Below are 19124 nucleotides of genomic sequence, written 5' to 3' on the forward strand. Positions count from 1 at the left end.
GGAAAAAGTTTCCATACCAAGGTAGGGATGGTAATCTCTCCAAAAAGTTGGAAAAGGCAACTGTTGCACGAGCTGCACAGATATCAACGTAGGGACACAGGAAACATGAAAAAGGAAGAAAATATGATACCCCAAAGTTACACAATAATTCTCTAGTAAGAGACCCCAAGGAGAAGGAAATTTATGAAATACCTGAAAAGGAATTAAAAATAACCATTTTAAGGAAGCTTGGAGAGATACAAGGGAATATAGACAAATGGTTTAATAAAATCAGGAAAGGACTTTATGATTTGAATGAGATATTTAACCAGAAACTATAAAAAGGGATCAAACAGAAGTCTTTCCGCAAAAGAATTTAGTGAATGAAACAAATACAACTGAGGGCCACAAACAACAGGCTAAATCAAGCAGAAAAAAGTAATTTCTGAACTTGAAGACAGTTCTTTAGGATTAACCCAGTCAGAAGAAGAGAAAGACAAAAAGAATGAAAAAGTGAAGAAAGCCTATGGCACTTATGGGATGCCTTTAAGTAAACATGTATTCACATTATAGGACCTTAAGAGGAACAAGAAATGGAGAAAGGCACAGAAAACATATTTTTTTAGATATGTACTAATATATTAAGATATTGATTTATTTTTTTAGTTATTTTTTTTATTGGTTGTTCACAACATTACAAAGCTCTTGACATATCATATTTCATACATTAGATTGAAGTGGGTTATGAACTCCCAATTTTTACCCCAAATGCAGATTGCAGTATCACGTCAGTTACACATCCACAATTTTACATAATGCCCTATTAGTAACTGTTGTATTCTGCTACCTTTCCTATCCCCTACTATCCCCCCTCCCCTTCCCTCACATCTTCTCTCTCTACCCCATCTACTGTAATTCATTTCTCTTCTTATTTATTTTCCCATTCCTCTCACAACCTCTCATATGTAATTTTGTATAGCAATGAGGGTCTCCCTTCATTTCCATGCAATTTCCCTTTTCTCTCCCTTTCCCTCCCATCTCATGTCTCTGTTTAATGTTAATCTTTTCTTCCTGCTCTTCCTCCCTGCTCTGTTCATAGTTGCTCTCATTATATCAAAGAAGACATTTGGTATTTGTTTTTTAGGGATTGGCTAGCTTTACTAAGCATAATCTGTTCTAGTGCCATCCATTTCCCTGCAGATTCTATAATTTTGTCATTTTTATTGCTGCGTAGTACTCCATTGTGTATAGATAGCACATTTTTTTTATCCATTCATCTATTGAAAGGCATCTGGGTTGGTTCCACAGTCTAGCTATTGTGAATTGTGCTGCTATGAACATCTATGTGGCAGTATCCCTGTAGTATGCTCTTTTAAGGTCTTCAGGGAATAGTCCGAGAAGGGCAATAGCTGGGTCAAATGGTGGTTCCATTCCCAGCTTTCCCAGGAATTTCCATACTGCTTTCCAAATTGGCTGCACCAATTTGCAGTCCCACCAGCAATGTACAAGTGTACTCTCAGAAAACATATTTAACAAAATAATAGCTGCAAACTTCCCAAGTCTTGGGACAGAGTTGGACATTTAGGTCCAGGAAGCTCAAAGAACCCCAATTATATTGAACCCAAAGAGATCCTCTCCAAGGCACATTATAGTCAAACTGCCAAAAATCAAAGATTTCTAAAAGCAGCAAGAGAAAAAATGATAAATCACATATAAGTGCATCCCCCTTAGACTAAGTGGTTTCTCAGTGGAAACCTTAAAGGCTAGAAGAGAATGGTAAGATATATTCAGAGTGCTAAAAGAAAAACATTTACCTGCCAAGAATATAATACCCAGCAAGGCAATCCTTCAGAAATGAAGGAAAAATGTCAGATAAGCAAAAAACAGGAAATTCCTCACCATTAGGCTAGCCTTACAAAGAAATGCTTAAGGTTAGAAGTAGAATGACAATAACTGCCATCATGAAACATACAAAAATCATAAAACTCACTAATGTAGTTAAAAAATGAAAAGTAAAGCAATCCTTATCATTACAGAAAACTATCAAACCACAAAAATTAACAATAAGAAGAAAGGAACAATAGATAAACAAAACAACCAGACAACAGTGAACAAAATGACAGGAATATGTTGTTATATAATAATAACTTTAAATGTAAATGGGTTAAACTCCCTAAGTTAAAAAAAATATACTACATGAGTGAATAAAAACATAATACCCAGCTCTGTGCTGCCTACAAAGGACTCACTTCAGAGGTAAAGACACAGATTGAAAGTGAAGGCATGGAGGCCTGGGGAAGTGGCTCAGTGGTAGAACACTTGCCTAGCACATGTGAGGCACTGGGTTCAATTCTCAGCACCACATACATACATAAATAGCCAAGATTGTCTTTGAAAAAAATAAATAAAATAAAAAAGGGCTGGGGATGTGCCTCAATGATTAAGTGTTCCTGGGTTCAATCCCTGTTACCACCCCCACCAAACAAAAACACCCAAAACAAAAAGGATTCAACAAAAAGCTATAACAATTAAAAATATGTATGCACCCAAGACTGAGTCACCTAAATATGAAAAATAAATATTATTAGATCTAAAGGGAAAGGTAGACGCCAATACAATAATAGTTAGGAACTTTAACATCCTGTTTTCATCAATGGACAGATTAACCACACAGAAAATGAATGATGAAACACTGAAGTTAAACTATATTATAGACTAAATGGGCCTGATATACTTCACAGATCATTTTGTCCAACACCTGTAGAAAACACATTCTTTTCATTAGTACATTTTCCAGGATATGTCATATGGTAGGTCACAGAACTTTTCTCAATAAATTTTTAAAAATTGAAATCACATCATTTATCTTCTCTAACCACAATGTAATAAAATTATAAATCAGAGGAATTGTGGAAATTATACAAGTACATGGAAATTAGACACTAGGCTCCTGAACAACAAATGGGTCAATGAATAAAAAGAAAAAAATTAAAACTTCTTGGAACAATAGACCTGTAGGAAACATCAAAAGTAGTACTAAGATGTTAATGGTTAGAAATTATTACATCAGAAAAAGTAGATTTCAAATAAATAACACTGCAACTTAAGGAACTAGAAAAGCAAAATCAAGCCAAACTCAGACCAATGGAACAGAATAGAAGACATAGACATACCCACTAAATACAGTTATCTCATACTAAACAAAGGAACCATAAACATACATTGGAGAAAAGATGGCCTCTTCAACAAATGGAGCTGGGAAAACTGAAAATCTATATGTAATAGAATCAAACAGAATTCCTATCCCTCACCCTGCATAAATCTCAAAGTGGATCAAGGACCTAGGTATTAGACCAGAGACTCTGTGCCTACTAGAAAAAAAGTAGGCCCAACTCTCCATCATGTCAGCTTAGGAACCAACTTTCAACAAGACTCCTAAAATGCAAGAAGTAAAATCAAGAATCAATAAATGGGGGCAGGGGTTGTGGCTCAGTGGTGGAGTGCTGATCTAGCATGTGTGAGGCACTGTGTTTGATTCTCAGCACCACATAAAAAATACATAAATAAAATAAAGGTATTATGTTCATCTACAACTAAAAATGTTTTTTTAAAAAAGAATAAATAGGATAGTATCAAATTAAAAAGCTTTTTCACAGGAAAGGAAACAATCAAGAACATAAAGAAAGACCCTACAAAATGAAAGAAAATCTTTTCCACCTCAACCTCAGATATATCATTTCTCTCCAGGATATACAAACAATTAAAAAAACTAACACACACTAATCATCATCATCATCATCATCATCATCATCATCAGTAAATGAGCAAAGGAACTGAACAGGTACTTCACAGAAGAAGAAATATGAGTAGTCAAAAAATATATGAAAAAATGTTCAACATCTCTAGCAATCAGAGAAATTCAAATTAAAACTACACTGAGATTCATCTCACTGCAGTCAGAATGGTGATCATCAAGAAAACAAGTAACAATAAATGTTGGTGAGAATGTGGAAGCAAAAAGTTCACTCATACATTGCTGGTGGGACTGAAAATTTGTACAATCACTATGGAAAACAATATGGAGATTCCTAAGAAAACTTGGAATGGAACCACCATTTGACCCAGTTACCTCACTCCTCAGCTTATACCCAAAAGACTTAAAATCAGCATACTACAGTGACGAAGCCACATCAATGATTTTTGCAGCTCAGTTCACAGTAGCTAAGCTATGGAACCAACCTAGGTGCCCTTCAGCAGATGAATGGCTAAAGAAACTGTGGTGTATGTACACAATGGAATATTACACGGCCATAAAGAAGAATGAAATTATGGCATTTTCCAGTAAATGGATGGAACTGGAGGCTATCATGCTAAGTGAAATAAGCCAATCCCAAAACATCAAAGTTCTCTGATATTTGAATACTAACCATGGTAAGGGAGGGGGATGGAAGAATAGGAGTTCATTGGATTAGACATAGGGGAATGAAGGGAAGGGAGAGGGAATGGGAATAGGAAAAATAGTAGAATGAATTAGACATAGCTTTCCTATGTTCATATATGACCAGTGAAAATCCATATCATGTACAACAATTAGAATGCAATCCTAATTAGAATGTTATACTTCATATATGTGGAATATGTCAAAATACACTCTACTGTCATGTATATCTAAAAAGACCAAATAAAAATTATTTTAAAAAAGATCAAACTCAAAATTAGTAGAGGGAAAGAAATTAAAATCAAGGCAGAAATAAATGAAATTGAGACAAAAATTACTGAAACACGTTGATTATTTGAAAAGAAACAAAATTAGCAACACTCTAGCTAGACTAAGAAGAGAGAAGACCCAAATAAATGAAATGACAAAAAAAAGGAGACATTACAAGTAATACCACCGAAGTATGAAAGAAGTATATACCAATAAATTGGAAATCCTAGAAGAAATGGATGAATTCCTGGATATATAACTTACCAAGAGTGAAACATGAAGAAATAGACAACCTAAACACCAATAGCAAGCAATGAAATTGAATCAGTAATTTAAAAATCTCCCAGCTGGGCACTGTGGTGTACACGTATAATCCCAGCTACTCAGGAGATTGAGGCAGGAAGATTACAAATTTGGAACCAGCTTTGGCAATTTATTGAGAGCCTCTCTCAAAAAAAATTTATTTTATTTTTTTTTAACAAAAGAGCTGGGGATGTAGCTCAGTTGTTAAACACTCCCTGGGCTCAATTCCCAATACCAAACAAACAAAAACTCTCAGCAAAGTAAAGTTCAGGGCTGAATTAAGAAGGAGGGAATTCTTAAAAATTTATTGCCCAGACAAGGATACAACACCACCAAAATTATAAAGACCCTGGTGACCATATATGCAAAAATTCTCAGCAGAATAGTAGCAAACCAAATTAAACAGCACATCCAAAACATTTCACACCATCATCAAGTAGGATTTTTCCCAGGGATGCAACACTGGTTCAAAATACACAAATCAATTAACATGATATATCAATAGAATCAATAGAATGATAGAAACTATATGGTCATGTCAATAGATACAGAAAACAGCATTTGGTAAAATTCAACATCCCTTCATGACAAACACTCAATAAATTAGTTATAGAAGGAACATATCTCAGCACAATTAGGGTAGTAAATGATAAGCCCATAACAGCATAACATTGGGAAATGTGTTTCCTCTAAGACCTTCAACAAGACAAGGATACCTGCTTTCACTACTCTCATTCAAATTATTACTAGAAGACCTAGCCAGAGAAGTTAAATAAGATAAAGAAATAAAGGGCATCCAAATCAGAAAGAAGGAGGCTAAACTATCCCTATTTATGGATGACATGAAAAACCTACATACAACCAAAAAAAAAAAAAAAACCTGTTAGAACTGATAAATAAATTCAGGAAAGTTATAAGATACCAGATCAACACACAAAAATAGTTAGTGTTTCTATTATTCAGTAATGAACTAGATGAAAAAGAAGTCAAGAAAGCAATTCCATTTGCAGTAGCTACAAAAAAAACCCTCAAAATACCTAGGAATAAATTTAACCAAGGTGAAAGAACTCTACAGTGAAAACTATAAGTGATGAAAGAAACTGAAGAAGACACTACAAAATGGAAAGATATCCCATATTCTTAAATAGGAAGAATTAATATTATTGAAATATCCTTACTATCCCAAGTAATCTAGAGATTAAATGCAATCCCTATAAAAATATCAATGATATTCTTCACAGAAATAGAAAAAAAATCCTAAAATTCCTATGGAACTATAGAAGACATTGAATAGCCAAAATATGCCTGAGCAAAAAGATCAAACTGGAAGCATCACAATATTACAAAGCTGTAGTAAACAAAACAGTATGGTGCTGGCATAGAGACACACAGGCCAATGGAGATGGAATGAAAACAGAGAAATAAATCTATATATTTACAGCCAACTGATTTTTGATAGAGGTACCAAGAAAGGATCTTTGAAGAAAGGACAACCTCTTCAATAAATAGGGCTGGGAAAAGTATATATCCATATGTAGGAGAGTGAAACTAGATCACTTTCATGATGTATACATTGTTAACTTTGTTACTGTAACAGAATACCTGAGATAATTAACTTGAGAAAAAAGGTTTATTTAGCTCATAGGTCTGGAGATTCCAGTCCAAGATTAGGCAAACCCATTGCTTTGGACTTCTGGTGGGTATGCCAGATGGCAATGTGGGGGGAACGCATAGCAGAGTAAACTGGTTACCTCATGTCCAGGAAGCTGAAAAGAGAGAGGAAAAGACCAGGATCCCAGAGTCCCCTTCAAGGGCATGCCCCCAGTGATCTAAGGACCTCCCACTAAGTCTCAACTGCTAAAGGTTCCACACCTCCCAGCAGCAGTCTTAGGGAACAGGCCTTTAAACCATGAACCTTTGCAGGGAACATTCAGTGGAATGGAGAGACAAGCAGTAGAATGGGAGAAAATATTTGCAAACTATACATCTGACAAGGGATTAATATCCAGAACATATATGGAACTAGAAAACTGAAACAATAAAAAAAACAAGTAATATAATTAAAAACTGGATAAATTATCAGAATAGATACTTTTCAAAAGAAGAAATACAAATGGCTAACAAGTATATGAAAAACTGGTCAACATCACTAAAATTAGGGAAATGCAATCCAAAACCATGAGTTATTATCTCACCCCAGAGTGGTTATTATAAAGTAGCAAATACTGGCAAGGATGTGGACAAAGGAGGACTCTTATGTAAATTAGTGCAGCGATTATAGAAAGCAGTATGGAGAGTTCTGAAGAATATTAGAAATACAACTACCAAATAATCCAGCAATTCCACTACTGGGTCTATATCCAAAGGTATTAAATTGGTATGTTGAAGAGGTCTGTACTCCCATGGTTTTTGTTTATTTTTATTTTTTCACCAGGGATTGAACCCAGTGGCACTTAACAACTTGAGTCACATCCCCAGCCCTTTTAATTTTTAATTTTGAGACAAGAGGCTTAGAACCTCACTAAGTTGCCCAAGCTGGCCTTGAATTTGCAATCTTCCTGCCTCAGCTTCCCAAGTAGGGAGATTACAGATAAGTGACACCATGCCTGACTAGGCATTTTTTATTCAAGTAATATTTTTGCTCTAATCTTTCTCTTCTTGGACTCCATTATCCTGAAAGTTAGACTTTTACTTTTATTCAACAAGTCCCTAATGGTCCAATCATTTATTTCAATCTTTTTTCTTTCTGATCTTATACTGAATAATTTTTATTGATCAATCTTTGTGTTCTGTCATCTGCCATCCTATTATCAGACTTTTTTTTTTTTAGTTTCAGATATGGTATTATTCAATTCTGAAATGTCTATTTTTTAAAAGGTGATTTCTATTTCTTTGTCAAGAACTACTTCATTTATGAGGGGCTGGGGTTGTGGCTCAGTGGTAGAGTGCTTGCCTAGCATGTGTGAAGCGCTGGGTTCAATCCCCAGCACCACATCAAAAAAGCTAAATAAACAAAATAAAGGTATCGTGTCCATCTACAACTAAAAATATTTTTTTAAAAAGGAACTACTGTGGCTAGGGTTGTGGCTCAGTGGTAGAGTGCTTACCTAGTACGTGTGAGGCCCTGGGTTCAATCCTTGGTACTACATATAAACAAATAAAACAAAGGTATTAAAAAAGGAACTACTTCATTCATGAATGTTTACCTTTGCCTCAAGACATATAATCATAAAAGCTACTTTCCTAAATCATAAAATCTTTTTCTGAATGGGGCACAGTGGTGCTCACCTGTAATCCCAGCAACTCCGGAATCTGAGGCAGGAGGGTCACAGGTTCAAGGCCATCCTCAGCAATTTAGCAGGGGCCTAAGCCATAATAAGAAAATTGCTTAATGAGACCCTGTCTCAAAATAAAAAATTAAAAGGGCTGGGGATGTAGCTCAGTGGTAAAGCACTCCTGGATTTCATTCCCTGTAACACCCCACTACACTCCCTACACAAAATCTTTTTCTGATATTTTCAACTTCTGAGTCTTCTCAAGGTTGACATCTGTATATTATCTTTTCCCTTGAGAATTTCTCTCAGTTTTCCTGGTTCTTTGAATGTTCAATAATTTGGGATTGTATCCTAATTAAATATTAGGTGGGATCTTTGGGAAAATGTTTTGTGTTCTCAGGAATTTCACCAAGTATCATAGATTCTGTTTCACCTGCTGTGGACTGTGGTTTTAATCTCATTTCTCAGACTAGCCTCAAATTTGTGCTCCTCCTGCCTCAGCCTTCTGAGTAGCTAGGATTACAGGTGGACAACCACTATGCCCGGCTCACTTAAGAGTTGTTTAATGAATGGTTCTTAATTTCTAGTTGGGGAGTGCTTTTTGGTTTTTACTTTGTTCATTCCCAATTGTATTGCATTGGCACATAGAATTTTATTGATAATTATTTCTTCTTTATAAAACCCACTGATGTTTCTTTGTGGTCCAATGTACAATTTTTACATGTTTCATGAGCACTTGAGAAGAAGGTATAGGCTGTATATCAGAGAAGTTGCACATAGATTCATGATCTCTTCCCTGTCATTTGTGGGTGTTTGAGTCATTTCATCATTATTGTGTACTTTTTCTGACTTGCACTAAAAATAATATGTCACATTCTCCAATCATTAGTAGGTTTCTGAAACTTCTTGCATCTTCTGCTTTATAAGAATGAGATCTTTGTTATTTAGTGAATTGATGTTCAAAGTTGTTGTATCTTCATTGTGGATTACAAACTTGAAAGTATCAGGCTTTGTCAAGTGAAAGCTTTTGGCTGGAATTCAACTGTGTGATATTGATATTTCAACCCTTTATTTTTTAAAAAAAAATTTTAGCTGTAGTTGGACATACTATCTTTATTTTACTTATTTTATGTGGTGCTGAGGATCAAACCCAGTGCCTCACATGTGCTGGGCAAGCACTCTGCCGCTGAGCCAACCCCGTCAACCCTTACTTTATTTTAATTCCGTTTGTCTCATATACCTTTGCCTATCTCTAATTTTAGTCTTTTGGAATCACCATGTTTACTTTGTTTCTTATTGAATGTATTCTTTTTTAAAATTTTTTAAATTGATTTTTTTAAATCTTTTTTTACTTTTTTTTTTTTGTAGTTGTAGATGGACAGAATGCCTTTATTTTATTTGTTTATTTTTATGTGGTGCTGAGGATCAAACCCAGTGCCTCATGCATGCTAGGCAAGCGCTCTATCACTGAGCTACAGCCCCAGCCCCATTAAATTGATTTTTTAAAAATAAATGACAGCAGAGTGTATTATAATTCTTATTACATATATACAGCACAATTTTTCATCTCTGGTTGTATAAAGTATGTTCACACCAATTCGTGTCTATACATGTACTTTGGATAATGATATCCATCACATTCCACCATCCTTGCTAACCCCCTGCTCCCCGACTCTTCCCCTCCCACCATTCTGCCCTGTCTAGAGTTCATCTATTCCTCCCTGCTACCTCTCCCTGCCCCACTATGAATCAGCCTCTTATATTAGAGAAAACATTCGGCATTTATTTTGGGGGGATTGGCTAACTTCACTTAGCATTATCTTCTCCAGTGCCATCCATTTACCTGCAAATGCCATGATTTTATTCCCTTTTATTGCTGAGTAATATTCCATTGTATATATATGTCACATTTTTTTATCCATTCATCTACTGAAGGGCATCTAGGTTGGTTCCACATTTAGTTATTGTGAATTGTGTTGCTATAAACATTTATGTGGCTGTGTCCCTGTAATTTGCTGTTTTTAAGTCCTTTGAGTATAGACCAAGGAGAGGGATAGCTGGGTCAAGTGGTGGTTCCATTCCTAATTTTCCAAGAAATCTCCATACTGCTTTCCATATTGGCTGCACCAATTTGGAGTCCCACCAGCAATGTAGGAGTGTATCTTTTTCCCCTACATCCTCAATAACATTTATTGTTGTTTCTCTTCACAATAGCTGCCAATCTGACTGGAGTGAGATGATATCTTAGAGTAGTTTTGATTTGCATTTCTCTAATTGCTAGAGATGGTGAACATTTTTCATATATTTGTTGATTGATTGTATATCCTCTTCTGAGAAGTGACATGTATTCTGAGTCAGTGAGTACATTCTGAACATGAGTTCTTTAAAAGATAATATGTATTGTGAACATGTTCTCCCTGTTTATAGCCTCTTTTTTAAACTTCCTTAATGTCTCTTGATGAGAATTGTGATTTTGAACTTCATCCTTGTAAGACTGGAGTTTATTCTTTTCAGTTCTATGTAGTATTCTAATGTATTTACCAAACTAATCCTATTTTGCAGTTGATAGCCACTTTGATTGTTTCTAATTTTTGGTACTATGCACAATAATGATGTGAACATTGATATACAAGTCTATTTGTGCACATCTCAAAATTTCTTTACGGTATATTTAAGAGTAGGGATACTCAGTCACAAAGTGTACAAGATAGTACCAGATTGTTTTCTAAAATGGTTGTTTCAATTTATGCTCCTTTCAGCATGATAGAAGAGTTACAGTTGTTCTGCATCTTTTTCAGCACTTGACAGGCTGTTTGATATTTTGTTAATGGGCCAGGAGTATAATTATATCACATTGTGGTTATGACCAGCATTTTCAAGATTATTAGTTTAAACATCCTTTCGTATGTTTATTGGACATTTATGTTGCATATGCAGTATCTATTCAAGTCTTTTGCTTGTTTTTCTTGGATTTGCTTCCCCTGCTCCTCTGCCTCCCCAATTCTGGTGTTTGCTCTTTTATTGCCTTGATCTGTGTATTCTGAATGTGTCTAATAGGAACTTGTCTATATCCCTGTCCCCTAGGATGCTGCTATACATTTTAAATCTACTGAAAAGTTGCAAATGTGGTGTCAATTGCCTGTACACACTTAACCTATATTCACCAATTGTTAGCATTTTGCAACATTTGCTATACTTCTGTGCCTATATATAATTATCTCCCTGTGTTCATAGGTCTCACATCTGTGGATTCAACCATTTGTACAGACATTTTCCTTGTTATCCTCCAAATAACATAGCCACCATACATATAGCATTTACATTATATTGGGCATTATAAACATCTACAAATGATTTAAAGTATATAGGAGAATGCACATAGATTCCACACAAATACTATTACCATTTTATATAAGAAACTTATGCATTCTTAGATTTTGGTATCCACATTGTGGGGCCAAGGGATGTCCTGGAACCAATCTCCCATAGATACTGAGGGACAACTGTATTCATATGTAGATGGATACAGATTAAGAGATATTTTTTCTGGGCTGGGGTTGTGGCTCAGTGGCAGAGGGCTTGCCTCACACATGTGAGGGACTCGGTTTGATCCTTAGCACCACATAAAAATAAATAAACAAAAATAAATTTAAAAAAGAGATTTTTTTCTGAAACATTTTGAAAATAAATTGCTGATATGATAACTATTCACACCTAAATCCTTTAGCATACATCTAGGGATAAGGACATTCTTCTATATGAAATATCAGTGCTGTTTTCCTTCTCAAGAAAATAATTCTACATGATCTGCAGTTCATATTCAGATTATCCCAAATGTCCCAAAAAATGTACTTTATAGTCCTCACTTTTTTGATCCAGGATCAAATTTAATATCCAGGATCTAAGATTCATATGTTGCATTTGGTTGTGCTGTCTCTCCCTTTTGATTTTTTTGTTTGTTTTCCTTGATCTTGACCTTTTTCATGAGTCTAAGCTAGCTATCTTGTCCAGTGTCTCTTATCTGAATGTGTCTGATTATTTCCTCATGGCCAGGTTCAGGTTGAACATTGTTGGCACAGATATGCAAGGCTGGTGCCTGACTTCTTATTGCATCATGTGAAGAGATGTGATGCCTGTTGTTTACTATTGGCAGTGCCACCTCCTATCAGTTGGTGAAGGTGGTGACAGCCAGATATCTCCATTGTAAATACACATTTTCTTTTTGTGATTAGATAATCTGGAGAGTAACACCTTGGCATGATGCAAATCTGTTTCCCAGCAACCTTTTACTAGATTGGATCCTATTCAAATCTGTGGTGATTTTTAGTCTTGCTTTCTACTTGTAACCACAGTTCCCTATTTTTATTTCCTTGAAACTTGAAACATTCTTATTTTATATATCCAAGTGCTTTGCTCTGTGGACCTAGTTCTGCCTCCTGTTGTTTCTGATGGCTCTCACTCATGGTGCCATGTGTGCTTTGTTTGTTTTTATGATTTCTGACCATAAGACTTTATCTGTGATTTCACTGACACCTGGGTAGAAGGTGGAGTCTCTCTGAGAAGACATACTGAAGTTTTGGAGAGCTTCCAAGGTGATGTGAGTCGGGGGTGAAACCTTCAGGCCAGCATCTTTCTTGCACTATGGATGATGCAGGTTTAGTTCTGGTTTAGCTTAAGCATGAACTGAGCATATAGCCTTGTTAAGTTCCCATCTTTATTGGGTTTCTCCTAAGAGACTAGCCACCTTGAGAGGGCCCTAAGCTTTGTCTTTTGTCACCTCAGAGGCCATCAGAACCCAAATCCCAGGTTACCTTAAGCAGATGCCCTTAGAAAAGGTGCCAGCTGCAGGCTTTGCAGACCTCAGTAGGTTGCTATGTCTGTCCAAAGTATAAAGGTGGGGTGCAGCCTGACCCCAGCCACCCACTATTGGGGTCCCCTCTCCATGGAAATAACCCTGAGGCCTTCTGTGCTGCTGCTGCTGCTGCTGTGGTGTCCCAGCAGGATACTATCATGCCATGGCCAAGGGCCTGTGGGACTTTCAGGGTGTTTGTAGTACCTTAAGAAAGGCTGTCAGAGTTATACAGATTGTATCAAATTCTTTCCTTTTAATTTTTTGAAAGAATCTGTCTGGCTATGATATTTTAAAAAGCAGGCAGAACTAAAGTTGTACTCTGGATCAAATTTCCTATTCCTTTGCCCTCTGGGAAGAAAAGACAGGGATAGAGCTGGGCATTGCATAGCACCCCGTGGCTGGTGCTACACACAAGCTGTATGCAGGGGCTGCAGCCTCTGCCCCAGGAGGCCTTGTGCCAGGGGAGATAGGATAATGGGATTATTCTCAATTAGATTAATAAGGAATAATTAGATGTCATAAATCAAGTAATCATAGGATATTGTCATGGGAAAAATATGTAGGTAGAATTAATTAGTTTTCAAATAAAGCGTTTATTTTAATTGCTTGAAATGATGGAGCCCTTAATTGCCGATGCATCATTTTGGACTGAGCATTTCGGCTGTTGTAACAACGTGACGGGTTTGTTCCCTGAAGTTCTGGGGAAACAATAGAGGAGAACTTGATTTCATCACCTCACAATGAGTCTTCTGCTATGAGGTTCTGGAAACTCCTACCAGGCCGCAGGCAGGTGGCAAGTGTGGGCCGGGCTTCAGCTGGCACTGCCCAAGGCCATTATGCTGCGTGTGTGTGTGTGTGTGTGTGTGTGTGTGTGTTCTTATACATGTGTGAAATGTGTTTGTGAGCATGAATGGGCATGTGTTTGAGTTGTGAATATGTTTTTGGGTGAATGAGTGTCTGCATGAGTGTGTGCATATCAGTAATGTACAAGTGCATACATGTATGCATCTGTAGGTTTGTGAGTGTGCATATGTGAGTCTAAGCATATATATATATATATATATATATACATATGAATTTCAGACTTTAATCATGTGCACGTATGCATTTGTGAATGTGAGTGTATGTGTGTGCCTGTATATGACTTATTCATGAATGATGCACATGTGTATATGTGTCCTATGTATATATATGTGTGTGCACACATGACTACAGTGCTGTGCTGCACATGGGAGCCTGGGCAGAGATGGCCTGTCAGAACCTGCTGCCTGGTGGGAGGGATGCCTATCCTGACTTGGTACTTTTCTATAGGTTGAATTGCTTTAGCCAGGGCAGCGTTCTTGGGCCCCTTTGGAACTGGGACCCACAGCCTTGGATCTGTCAGGACATCCATTTCTCAGGGCCCAATAGCTGCCACTCTGAAATGTCTTCCAGGCCAGCCTGCTGGTAGCATCCCTTTCAGCATTTGGGCCCTGTTATGGGCCAAAGCAGGAGCATGGGTCCTAAGAGCAATGTGGGGTTGGGTCTCTCTCTTCCTGCAGGAAACCATCTTCCATTTGGGAAGAGTTAGTTGACTTTTAGCCAAAAGTGAGAGGGGCTATTTGACTGAAACTCTTTCTCAGCAACCTCATTCTCTTTGAAAGCCCTTGAGAGAAGCAGGATTTGGTTGGTGTTGGCTGCCACCTGAGGTCCAGAAAACGCAGACCCTCACTCTGGTGTCAGAGTCTGTTCCTGACTTTGTGGGTTCTAGCCCTAGCCTCTTAAGCTTAGCAGTCCTCCCTACACAGGCTATGGTTATCTTTTGAGATCTTTGCTCTGGCCCTTGCCTACTTTCTATGCTCTGTGAAACTTGAAAACTACTCCTTGCTTCTTTTGTAGAAAGAGAGAGATGAGGGCCTGGAGTAGCTTTGGGGAGCAGCTCTAGCAGGTAGGCTGCAGGGCTTGGTGGTGGAGGCATAGCTGAAAGAAGTTACTCTATGTGGGCTGTCCATTTAAGAAGTCCACTCCTCTCCTTTCTCTGTACCTACTCATGTGCTGTATGTGACCTCAGCCTATGGCCCCCTCTTTCTTTCACATCCCATTCTGGCCTCCCAGCCAAAGCTTGGTTTTGGAGGAATTCTTTCTTTTTGCTCCCATTTTCTTTGCCTGCTGGTCCTTCTGATGGCTATGGTGGCTTCCCCAGCAGAGCAGGCCTATTTCTCCCTGCTATGTGCTGCCTGCATGTGGGTGGATTTGGGACTGTTCCAAAGACCAGGGGAAAAGGCCCCCAAGGCACACTGCTTCAGCCCTCCAGCTATCTACTTTGCCTTTTACCTCTGCACCCTCCTCTTAGCACTGACACATGTGCCCTTGGCCTTTGGGACAAGTCACTTCTGGCTCTGGGTCACCTCTGCTTCTCAAGAGCAACCACCTGTGGGACTGAGGTGGCATGGAAGGCTCTGCAGGGTTAAATGAGTGGGGTGGGCTCTAAAAGAACATTGGAAGCCTCTCCTTTGCAGGGTAGATCTTAGCAAGTCTTAAACACAGACTCTGTGATTGAGGAAGTGGCTACCTATCTGTGACAACAGCCCCATGGGGAGCAGCCAGACAACTTTGCTCTGGCCTCTGTCCATATACTGCAGCACTGGCTACTGTGTTCCTTGGTGATGGCATGCAGACCTTTGAGCACTCAAGCCTGAGCCCAAGGGCCTTGGGTAGCACAACCAAACTATTTCCTGCCTCAGTTTTCCCAAAGTAAAGGAGTGCTTCTTACTCATAGGGTTTTTGTAATAATTAGAAATTAATGAAAATATAGCCCAGGACCCATTGAGGCTATTTGCTGTAGAGGTGAGGAGGGCACCTCTCCTTCAGCCCCACTGAGACCCTATGTGGCACCTTGCCGAAACTGGATTTTACAAAGAAGTGCACAGATAGACCTAGGAGAAGGTTCAGGAGTCTTTTTTTTTTTTTTTCAATGTTGGGGATAGAACCCAGGGTCTTACATTTGCTATGCAAGTGCTCTACCGCTGAGCTACACCCCCAGCCCCAAGAAAAGGATCTTTACCACTGGCAGTGGAAAGGAATTCTTGGAGACAGCATGAGGCTCTATATAGGACCCTGAAGGCCAGAGTAGCCAGGGGTAGGTGCAAGTGTCCTATATTTGTCCAGGAAGGGTTCAGGTTGGGACCTTGTTGGGTACAGAAGCTGATAGGCAGGATAGGGATAGGATATCCAGGGAGGGTTCCCAGATTCCAGAAGGAGCAACCAGAAGAGTTTGGCAGTTGAGGAAAGGATGGGCCTCTTAACTCTGGCATGGACCCCTGTGGCCCATGCATGGGGATTTGGGGAAACAGGAAGTCTTCCTCCTCCCAAAATGGCCAGGAACACTGAGCAGGGCAGTGTCCCAAACACCTCTGCCCAGACTCCCTTCCTGGAGGAGGACAGAGAGTTCTGTCACTCACATGTCTTCCTTTGGTCTACAGGTGACTACGCATGGCAGCCCCCCTTGCACCACAACCACCAGATCCCCAGTTTGTCCTCCGAGGTACACAGTCAGCAGTGAATGCTGTCCATTTCTTTGGAGGAACCCAGGCTCAGGGGTGCCCTCTCCTCTTTTCAGGGTGAGTAGCAGGTGCCCCATCCTGAGCCCAGGAGTAAAGTCAAGTGGTCATAGGCTAGCATGGAGTCAATTACTTGTTTGAGTACTGGCAGAGGGCTTCAACCACCTGTCACCTATGCTCATTGCACTTTTAGAGACTATTTGATATGTGTCCTTTTGGGAAGCTAGGAGGAACAGGGATATACAGCTTTTTAGTATAGACCATCTAGTTTACATTTTTATGGCATGGCCCTCACTCCAGAGTAGCACACACCACCCAAGTTCCCAGGCAAAAGCTCCCGATGCCCTCTCAGTTTTACCATGTGTTCACGTTAGAGCTGTCAGCTATTATACTTAAATTCTTGATCTGCTGAAATGCCTGTATCCATCAGCTGTGTGTGGTGTCCAAGTTGGTCCCAGAGTGAGCTCAAAGTGTCCACCTGACTCTAGCACCTATCCCTGACCTATGTTTGGCTCTTCTCTAACAGGTCTCAGAGTGGCTTGGTACACATCTGGAGCCTGCAGACACGGAGAACAGTTGCCACCCTGGATGGCCATGGGGGCCAGAGTGTGAACTGGCTGCAGACACTGCCCCAGGGGCCACAGCTCCTCAGGTAGGTCACAGTAGCAGTGAGTAAGTTTCCAATGGAATCCCATCAGGCCCTCCAGCAAGAAGCAAGAGCTCCCTAACAGAGGCCCTTGTGGTTCTCACTTAGCTGCTAGGGAAGAAAGGGGGTGACCTGAAGGATTCTGGGAGCAGTAGCTGGCTTGACCAGCATGTAGGGGAGCAAGGGCAGCCTTTTGTCCTTGGGAAAGCATGTAGATCTGACTTTTACAGCCCCATCATCCTCACTGGGGCTCTTCACTGCTCTGAAATGGGTCTGGGAGGTGATATACAGGAGATCAGAGGGCTGGAGCTGGTGACATTGAGGTGGCTGCTGCCAGCCTGGGTGTGAGAAGATAGAGAAGGTCAGGCTTCGTGGAGGGCATCAGATTGTGACTTGGAGTTAGGCAGAGTTGACAGCACCACGTGTTTAGGGGAAGGGAGTGGAATGAAGCATATGTTTGGAGAGTAAGAGCCAGTGAGGAAATAAGTAAACATAGCAGGTCAAAGACTGGGTGCTGAGACTCTTGGACCTGGAGCCTTGGCCTTGTGTCCTTTCACTGAGTTATACTAGCCCATCTGACTGTCACATTGTGGTTTGTCTTAGTGTACTTCTGAAGTAGGTGCTGTGATGGGGCTAACTTCCTGCCTATAGGCCCTATAGCATTTCCTGTGGTTTTTGCCCATTCAGTCTCCTTTTTCCAAAGTCCTGAGCCCATGTGTTATAGACTGTATGTGTGTTTTTGTGCATTTTTTGTCTCCTGCAAATTACTTGGGCATCATTTATAGGCTGCATCATAGCTGGAAAGGACCATAGAAGTTGCCCATTCCCATTTAGATGCTCACTGACCCAGCCTCTTATTAACTCAAGGGTGGATTCTGGTATCCTTGGTCTGTCCCCAGGCAATGTGTTTAGAGTGGGCTGGTTGCTGGTTATCCAACCCTCTTAACTGTGATGCTATTTGGACAGGTAACTACTTAGAAGAACCTGATAAGGATGGTTCTTCCTGCAGCCTGGTGCCAGCCTGAGGCTTCAGAGCAGGATCTGTTATTCCTATTGAAAGAGACCACATGTGAAGAGGCCACAGAGAGCCTGGCCAGTGAACAGCATGAGGATGTATGAGGGATTTGGGGATGGGCAAACTCAGGGACCTCAAGTAAGAGGCATCTCTTGGTAGTTGACTAAGGCTGCATTTTGGCATTGCCACTGCAGCATTGTGGAGATGGTGGAATCAGGGACACTAGGTGGGCCAGAAAGGAGCAGGAAGGGGCAGATGGATGAGTAAGAGGCTTCCCACAGGGAGAGGAAAGGACAGGGCATCATAGGGACAGGGAAAGTGTGCAGGGAACCAATAAGAAGTCCTCTTTCAGGGCTACCTGTCTGCCATAGCAGACTGTTTATCTTCAATCACAGGAATATCTTCCCCTAAGCAGTTCAACTGTTGTCAGCCCAGGAATGCACCAAGTGAAATATCCACCTTCTTGAGCAGCCTCTGGCCCCATATGGGCCTGCTGCCACCTTCTGAGACTTGGTACCCATCATGTCCAGGACATTCATGAGCTATTACCTTCATGGCCTAGAACTCCAGAAGGACAGACTTATTTTCCTGTTCTAGACTTGATGCCCAGGACTCTTGGGTGCTGTGGAGTCTAGTTCCCAGAGTACAAGTCCTCTGACAGTCTGCAGAGTACTTTTGTGCCTGACTCATGCTGTATCACCACCCCAAAAGGCTGGCAGATGGCCGAGGGACCACAGTTGTTCAAGAGGGTGATGGCTCTGAATTTTGTGCTTGTAGAGTCCTTGTTGAAGGAGCTTAACTCCTTTC

General features: G+C 39.8%; 1 protein-coding gene across 4 annotated transcripts in view; it reads left to right on the top strand.

The window, feature by feature from the left end:
- Positions 1 to 19124, top strand: part of Gnb1l (G protein subunit beta 1 like) — a 69986-nt gene that overhangs the window by 19570 nt on the left and 31292 nt on the right. For 2 of the 4 annotated variants that reach the window (XM_021732703.3, XM_021732702.3), the window contains 2 exons: positions 16579 to 16716; positions 17183 to 17308. In XM_021732703.3, coding sequence (XP_021588378.2) covers positions 16589 to 16716; positions 17183 to 17308 — 254 coding nt within the window. In that variant the 5' untranslated portion in view covers positions 16579 to 16588. The remainder of the gene's footprint in view (positions 1 to 16578; positions 16717 to 17182; positions 17309 to 19124) is intronic. The other 2 variants (XM_078038759.1, XM_021732704.3) reach the window with 1 other exon arrangement.

The sequence above is a fragment of the Ictidomys tridecemlineatus genome, chromosome 2 (assembly GCF_052094955.1).
Source record: "Ictidomys tridecemlineatus isolate mIctTri1 chromosome 2, mIctTri1.hap1, whole genome shotgun sequence".
Classification (NCBI taxonomy): domain Eukaryota; kingdom Metazoa; phylum Chordata; class Mammalia; order Rodentia; family Sciuridae; genus Ictidomys; species Ictidomys tridecemlineatus.